Source organism: Lingula anatina, chromosome 2 (assembly GCF_051362555.1).
Source record: "Lingula anatina isolate TDL-2025a chromosome 2, LinAna3.0, whole genome shotgun sequence".
NCBI lineage: Eukaryota > Metazoa > Brachiopoda > Lingulata > Lingulida > Lingulidae > Lingula > Lingula anatina.
Genome location: NC_141768.1, coordinates 25,010,282 through 25,019,451, shown reverse-complemented (window position 1 = coordinate 25,019,451; position 9,170 = coordinate 25,010,282). Strand labels below are relative to the sequence as shown.

At 33.8% G+C, this 9,170-nt stretch overlaps 1 protein-coding gene across 1 annotated transcript; it reads right to left on the bottom strand.

The window, feature by feature from the left end:
* Positions 1 to 2,744: 2,744 nt before the first annotated feature.
* On the bottom strand, positions 2,745 to 9,170 carry LOC106165562 (tRNA-dihydrouridine(20a/20b) synthase [NAD(P)+]-like). Its single transcript, XM_013543812.2, has 8 exons — positions 8,954 to 9,170; positions 8,406 to 8,527; positions 7,863 to 7,938; positions 7,518 to 7,559; positions 7,130 to 7,273; positions 6,464 to 6,672; positions 5,752 to 5,837; positions 2,745 to 3,981 (listed from the first exon to the last, which is right to left on the bottom strand). The coding sequence occupies exons 1-8, from the start codon at positions 9,100 to 9,102 to the stop codon at positions 3,817 to 3,819; spliced, it is 993 nt and encodes a 330-aa protein (XP_013399266.2). The 5' UTR covers positions 9,103 to 9,170; the 3' UTR covers positions 2,745 to 3,816.

Below are 9,170 nucleotides of genomic sequence, written 5' to 3'. Positions count from 1 at the left end.
CAAAAGGTAAAACGGTTTTCCACTTATCATGTTTACAGTGTTGCATATATGCTGAAAAAAGTGAAAAAAAAGCAAAACTTCCCTAAAAATGACCCGATCATGCTAATTTTCGAACTTGACCTGCGTTTTATACAAATTCATCAGTTCTGTAAGTTTCAAACCAAAAGGTAAAACGGTTTTCCACTTATCGTGTTTACGGTGTTGCATATATGCTGAAAAAAGTGAAAAAAAAGCAAAACTTCCCTAAAAATGACCCGATCATGCTGATTTTCGAACTTGACCTGTGTATTATACAAATTCATCAGTTCTGTAAGTTTCAAACCAAAAGGTAAAACAGTTTTCCACTTATCGTGTTTACGGTAAAAGTGCACGCCAACGGCAATGGCAATGGCAACGGCAACGGCGACGACAGACTAAGAATTGAATCAGAGAAAATGTGAAAAAAAAGCATAACTTCCCTAAAAATGACCCGATCATGCTAATTTTCGAACTTGACCTGCGTTTTATACAAATTCATCAGTTCTGTAAGTTTCAAACCAAAAGGTAAAACGGTTTTCCACTTATCGTGTTTACGGTGTTGCATATATGCTGAAAAAAGTGAAAAAACAGCATAACTTCCCTAAAAATGGCCCGATCATGCTGATTTTCGAATTTGACCTGAATATTATGAATATTCATCAGTTCTGTAAGTTTCAAGTCAAAATGTAAAACCGTTTTCCACTTATCGTGTTTACGGTAAAAGTGCACGCCAACGGCAACGGCAACGGCGACGACAGACGCAGGTGACGGCTATATGTACAGACACATCTGTGTCTGTACATAATAAAAAAGAAGTGTTTATAAACTTTAAGATTAATCTTGACTACATTTGAAAAACTCCACTTTACTAGATTGTTACAAAGTTATGGTAAGTGTCATGAAAAGAGGATCAAAGATTGGGTATTTGGAGAAAATACCATTTACCCCAGATTTCATTAAGTATGATTTTTTCACAGGAAAATCTTATACTAGTCACCTTTTGGGTATTCTTGGGGCCTTTTTTAAAATTTCTTCGTCACTGCATTTTTTTTCCATTAAAAAAAAAAGGTGAAAAAAAACTGATTTCTTCCAAATTAACTCAGGTCGCACTTGTTTATCCACTTATAAGTGTTGTCTGATCAAAGGAAACCCTTTTCAAGGGCAACGAACTACAGCAAAGAAATACCATTTGCCTTTTTTACCTATGTCACACCTAACATGACATGGAAGCACAAATCTTTTTCATATACATAACTAAAATTATATCATTATGCTAAACGAAACTCTTTGTCCAAAATCTTATTAAGCGAAATTCTACTTCATGCACAGCAAATTTTAATGAAGTAAAGTTGAAGCTACTTAAGTAGTTCTTTTTCTTCTTACCTTTGTAATTAAAGACAAATCCAAACTCTTCTTCTGTGAAAAGTGTACTTCACTTCACCTAAAATGTGTTTTGCATGAGAGCTGAATAAAGATGATTTCACCAAAGGGACATCTTTTTCCCCCTATTATATATAGGATACAATGTCATGTAAAACTCTGAAGTCTGAGTTCCTGACACCAGTGTCTTCTGTATATCAGTCTGTTGAGTAAGTTCACCTATGTGGTGTCTCGTTTTTACAATCCAACTCCTGTAAGTGGTTGAATTCCACCACCCTAGCACCCAGCTTTGAAATCCTACCCTTTCCAAACAATTTTTTCTTTAGCCATTTCATAATGCAGTAAAATGCATTTAAATAACAATACCAGCAACAACAATAGCATTTTGGTTTAGCGGCACTGAACAAAATAACTTGAAGTTTAAAACAACTTCCTGGTTGTAGCGCGCACACTACTTTGCAGCATGTTTACCTTTGTTTGTACACATATGCATGCCCCTCCCTCCCATATTAAATTAATACGTTCCAGTATTAGGATTAACTTGGAATTTGACAAAAGTTCTGTATACATGAGCTTAAAATTCAACCAAAATATAGTTTAACAGAGGGAAGCAGATTGCCTAGGGAAGTGTTCATGAAGATAGATTTGTTTTTGTAATTATGGTGCTCTTCATTTCATTTACCCATTTACCTGTGTATTTAAAAGGAGATTAAGCAAACTAATAACACAGAAACTAAACCCGATCAAATGCCACCATATAGCTTTAAATAAAATAACTTAAAGATATACCAAAGGGTGTCATTTTAGACATTTTCTTACTTTCTGTGCTTTATATAACCCTAGGTCATTTCATTTGAACTATATCATGCTATGAAGTAGCAGCATGTCATTCATTACTACATCATTTGATGGACTTATACAAACTGGAGGGACTGATAGATATGTCAAATTTACACCAGAAATTTGAAGAAGGGGTAGTTTCAAAGGTTTTCTTTTGACTGACTGCATAATTAATTTGGTATATCCTATAATTTATATTATAAATTGGCATTCAGATTTTATAAAACTGGTAGTAGTGATTTACATTATATGCTGTTGCATAGAATCTATGCTCGCTTCATATGTAACTAAATGGTCCAACAACAGACACCTGGATCCATTTCAAAATGTCATTTATCCTGATGTAATTCTATCAATTTGTGATTTTAAACAATCAGGCTTTCATAATCAAGTTCTACAAAAGCTTTGATTTAAAATTTTAAAAAATGTCAGCTGAAAGTTTATTGTAAAAATGCATAAATATGGAATATGAAATAAACATTAAAAATCGAAAGAAATACAATGTCTCATCTTTATAAATGATATCATTATTATTGACACACCAGTTTAAAATTTTGCAGACTAACACAAATAGTTTTATGTTGGAGACAAGAAATGGTCGTGCATATCCTACAAAAATGAAATAAACGGATGCAGTCACAATAATTTCTGTTTTTAATATTTCAATGAAAAACTGAAACGCCTTTTTTCCTTGTGCCTCAACTTGTGCGTATGCTTTGTAGTCCCCCCCCTCTCCCCTTTCTCATACATCTGTAAGTCAAAGGATAACATAGATTTCTATGTCAATGTCCAATGCCCTGGAATAACATTTCAAATCAGAGCATACATGAATAACTCTTCAAATCCATCTTTTTTAAAGAACAAACTTACTGAATTCAAGTCTTTTCACCTCGATTACCTTATCCTGTAAAATATCACTTTGCCACTTTCTTCAGACAGGATAACAGGAGCAGAGTAGTAGGTTATGTGCAACAGAGCCAGGTCCTTTTTATTAAATACAGTTAATTAATAGCCTGGCTATGTTGTAAGAGAGTCATTTAAACAGAACCACCCTCCATACCACCGCCCTAATTTTCCCCACAATTGTCCAGCTCAACTCAGGGATGAAAATGGACCTTTAAGAAAATCCTGAAAACAAAATACAAGCGCCAAAGGGGGCATAAGCACAAATCCCAAATAGTCAGACTTAATGGATAAATCCAGAAGACTTCCATTACTAGTAACTGTCATGATGCAATTTTTTTAATTTAATTTTTTTTCTTCAAATTTGTCACACTAGCTTTAAGAAACTCTTATGGTGTACCTGTGACTAAACTGTACTTTTTCCCCAACTACTCAATTTACATCAGTTGTAGATTTTTCTGATCATTAAACTCAGTATTAACAAATACTGTTCATTCCTTGGTACAATGTATGTGGCAAAAACTTCATCCAATCCAAGAATGCCCATCATATATTCTGCCAAGTAAAGGAATCTCCAATACTCCAACGTCAGCAGTTTAGCCATGTTTGGGATCTGTATTTTTGATCACCTACACATTGCTTTATTATATCCCATGATGCACCAGCATTTAAGTATTATCCTATCCCATAATGTTCCCTTAGATATTCCAGAACAGCAGTGATGCTGGACAACGAATTGAACAATCGTCTTTCTGACCTTGACATGACTTTCTCCAGCATGTACATCAGATGATGGTGGAAGGTTGTGAAGGATATACCTTGCGATAATGCTATATCCAACTGAAATAAGAAAATGCTTGAATTAAAAAGCCATATTGTATTCAACACAGTTTCATTCCACAAAAAATGACTATCTGAGTCATGTTAGTGATGCAAGTATTATATGTAATATAAGCATAACTGTCTAATATCACCTTTTAATTACAGCCTATTTCATTTCACACTGAAGGGTACTATAGAGTAAAATAGCAAAAAAAAAAAAAGTGCAGCAAATGACATCACTGATGATTGACCTATGTCAAGGAAACCACCAATTTTATAAACCTGCATTTTATAAACTCTGCATTTTCATTTCATTTATTCATACATGTAGTCACCTATGCAGACATGCTGAAACTGTCGGTCCGATCAGTCGTGCCTGGGAAAATTTGTCTGGACCAGTAGAAAATTGGACTTGGTCGGTCCAAAGGACCGACAAGAGTTTTAAGAACCGCATTTGAATTTACAGTCATCTTTTGACATACTTCACTAATAAAATTATATAAAACCCAAAGCGTTTTTCCCTTCCATTTCAAAACTATCACATTCAAATACAAAGTAAGCTACCTAATCGTACTGGTAGTATCTGTCTCAAACATATAGAGTGATTTTCGGTCCGACAAAAATCCATTCGGTCTGGCAAATTTTTCATTACTGCCAGTCTAAATGTCCGACCATTCTGAAAAGTTTTCAGCATGTCTGACCTATGCCATACAATGATCCATTTATTAATAGAATGAGAGAATTTTTTTTAAAATTTTGTTATATATATATATATAATTTTACTGTAGTGAAGTTCCTCTTATAATAGTTTAATATTTTCATGCAAATGCAGAAATTTAAGCACCATGTTCATCACTATATCTTTGAAAGGAAGAAATACTGAAACATTAATAAAAACTGTTAAACTGAGAGGTAATATTATTAAAATCAGGACCAAGATAAAGTCAGTTCTTGGTATTATGGAAGAATGCTAAAGAATTCTCGATTTAGGAGAGTTTTTGCAAATTGCCCAAGAATAAATACAAAGTATGAAATCCATCTATTAATAGAATGGAAAACTATTTAAAAAGAAGAAAATTTGAAAATTTTATTATATCTATAAATTTTTATTATGGTGTATTTAGTTCATCTTATAGTATAATATATTCCTGCCAATGTAGAAGTTTAAGCACCATGTTTATCACTATATTTTTGAAAGGAAGAAATACTGAAGCATTCATAAACTGTAAAATTGGTAATATAATTAAAATCAGAACCAAGATAAAGCCAGATCTTCATATAATGGAAGAATTCTTGATTTAAAAGAGGTTTGCTTAAGTATGAATACAAAGTATGAAATGTGAAGTATGTCATCATTTTATACTTATCATTACTTCGTTTTACATAGTCATCAAAAAATTAATGTACAAATTGAGTTCATTCATATTAATACATGGATGTTTAATCACGATTTCATGTTAGATAAACACTCAATTGTTCATTTGATTGTTTTCACAGCCAATTATTTAAAATGTAAATGGCGATAAAATCATTTTGAACTGAGCAAGATTTTTTCATCACCCTGGACAACATTTTTCACCATTTTGAACTGAGCAAGATTTTTTTAACACCCTGAACACCATTTCACATTTGGCAGTAATCCACCTCTGTTAACTTCATATTTGTCCACCAATTGCAGCTTGCAAAACTATGGCTATGAAATGCGAATATTCTTATAGAGCATATTCATTGTTAGACATTTGCAAGACCTCCTTACTAAAGGAAATTCTAAATCCAACTTAGACTCACCCAATCTCTGACACATTGTACTGGTGTGGCATCATATCCTGCATACATTGCTGGATTCTGTAATATACCTCTGGCTGCCATTACACCTAAAGATAAAACAGGAGAAATTCTGCAAGTGGTCTGGTTCAGGTTAAAATCAGAGGCCGCATTCACAAAAGCAGACTAACTAGTCCACGAATCCAATATGGTTGACCCTCTTGAATGCTTGCTGCGTAATCCCTGCGGGGTATCTTTTCAGCATAGGGGATTAGACAGCAAGCTTTTGACATGGGTAGCCATATTTGATCTGTGGACTAGTTAGTCTGCTGTTCTGAATGCAGCCAGAGAAGGTCATTCTAGCTAATTAACCAATTCAGACAAAATTTTAAAATTTTAACGGTCAATGAATGGTGAAAATAATTCTTTTTTCTACCTTTTAAGCTAACTCATATAAATGTTAGCTTTTCATTTATATGTTTTCCAATTTTTTCAGTCATTAAGAACCATAGCATTTAGCAAACCTGGGCCCCGTAACTCGAAAGCATCGCGCATTGCAAATAGTGATATCACATAGAGGCTACAGTGTATTATATGGGGTGAGTAATGAAATCGAGACGCTTGCGCTCGATCGCAATGCGCAATGCTTTCAAGTTGCAGGGCCCTGGTGAATCTAGCAACTTCATATACCCAGTGCATGTGGGTTTGGGTTTACAGAAATACAATAAGGACATACCATCAACACCAGTCACCTCTTGTATTCTCTTTGCATCTTCCACACTCCTTATGTCACCATTAGCAATCACAGGCACAGTTAAAGAGTCTTTCACTAGTCGCAAGGCTTCCACATTGACCGGTTCACACCTCTGGTCCACTGTGCGACCATGGACAGCAATCCAAGAAACACCAGCCTTCTCTGCTTTCTGACAAAGATCTACTGTTTCTCTAAAATGAAAGAGATACCAAATTTATCAAAATGAAAGAGGCATCAACTTTGTCATTCAACCACCTATGTCACCATGAATTGCATTTTAAGAAAGGCAAACCTTTTTTGACAAGGATCAATTCTTTCATACAGATGAAGAAATAATATAAGAATTGTCCTGAATTGAAATGTTTGCCAAATTTTACACACACTTCATTACAGATACACAAATATTTACATGACCTTCACACTATCAAAGAGCTTAAATCACATCAATTCTAGCAAAAATGCAAAGTGGATTCTCAATACAGTAGAATACTCTCTCATCTCCTTGCAATTCCTAGTTTCTGAATATCTTATACAAAATTCTGTAACTTTCTCAACTTGAATTTTAAAAGTATGGAAATCATCCAAGGTGGTGGTGCACATGGGAAGTTGTGGGGAAGGGGTATATCTTTCCTTGAATACTTCCCCTACCTCAAGTCTTTGTGAATTCTGATCTTGATAGACACTGTGAAGTTCTCGTCTACGGAGACTCTGTTCCTGACCTGTGTCACCATGTCTTTGACTAACTCTGGCTTCTTAATTAAACATGCCCCATAGCCCTCCTGCATAGCCCAGCTGAGAGGGAGGAAATAAGAAATAAAATCTCCAATTAACTTCCATCACTTTTGCTCACTGGGTGTAACATAATCTCATTTACCTACAGGTGCCATATTTTAAAGTTTAAGATGTTTTATTTTTTATTGGTCTGTGATGGTAAAATCACTCATGTCTATTAAATGAAATTAAAACAAATTAAGTTCTTAAATGTATTAAAAGCAGTTCATTGATCTGATGAATAGTTTGGCATTAATTAACGAACCGTTGAGGACAACCGCAATTTAAATCCACTCCATCAGAGTAACTAGAATAAAACAATCAAAAGTTTACTGATTAGCTTCATCCTATCTAAATTATTCGTGCATGTAATAAATAAACAATGCATCTCATATTTCATTTTGATCTTTTTTTATCTGGCAAAATAAGGAACAGAATTGTAAATTCTTCTACATATCTTATCGATCATCTGAGCAACATTATGATACATAATATTTAAATACAGTTAAAAAGTTCTCCCTCACGCACACACACACAGTTGCACACACATACGCTGCATATTTGAAATGTTATGTAGAGCTGCAATAAATCCATTACTTCCATTACTTACTTTGCCACTATTTCTGCAGCATCTGCCAAGTCTGTGGCATTACTAGCAGCAAACTGAGTTATCAAAGGTCTGTCACCTTCATGGTAAAATAAAGTAATAAAGTCTTAATTTACATTTTTCATTATATTTTCAAAATTTACAAGAACATGATTAAATTCAATTAAGCATTTATCATTTAAGAAATCAAAAACAGAAATATTTTTTTATATATCATCAATTATATAAAACTGCATTTAAGGATTTAAAATACATTCAAAAACAATATTATATAGAAAGAGAATACTATTCAGATCATTTTTTAATTACTGGTGTTTTCTCCTACACCAACAGTTGTGTAGAACCAAGAACCAAAAATCATGCTTGTAACATAGGGGTTCCACAACATAACAACATAAAGTACTAAGGACCATTAAAGATGTCAACTGATAGAAGCTGTCAGTTAATTTCCATCAGTGTGATAGGAAGCTGATATTATTTTTAATAATGTACATCACTGGGTGACCATCAAAAGCTGCACTGATGACACCCATTTTCAAACCTTACCCTTGCATGTGGCAAAATCACTATCTCTGGCTTTCTGTGAGCATACAAAGCAGTTGGACACTATCATAGGTGTGTATGCTATGTCACACTGGTACTTTCTGACTAATGTCCTAAATGGCAATCTGGAAGTTTAAACACCAGTAATAAAATAATAATAATAATAATCTCTTTTTTAAAATTCTTATGTAGAATTTTTAAGAAAAATGACCAAATACTTAGTTCCAACGTATATTTACATGGTTTTATATTTCATTAATATCTCTAAGTGCAATTAATTATTACCTATGTTTTCAGGTAAAAGCAAGGAAATAATGATAAGAACTGAACCCCTCCCCCTCCCCAGAAAAAATAATAAATTGATGTCAATCATATTTCATTCATTTTTTAAAGTCTAGCTGTCATTAAAACTGTTAAACGTGTAAAACTCAAGAAACTTAAACACCATTTCTTAACCGGACGTAAAATACTGAGGTAAGAGGTAAATCACAATCACTTTAAATCTGACTGAAGTAATACAACTTACAACGTGCAGTTCTTAATTGACTTACTTTGAATACCGAACCATCGGTGCACATAAATTTACAAGTTTCTTTTCAGAAAATAGAGCCAAAGGTTTCATCCACGACATATCGGATTTATCCTCTTTTTCTACTATCTCTCCACTTTCCTGTGAATCTCCAAAAGCCATCTGGAACATGAAAATAGTATTTCTTTCTAAGCCTAATTCGCGAGGCACCGCGTGTGTAGTCTATTTATTTGCTGCAA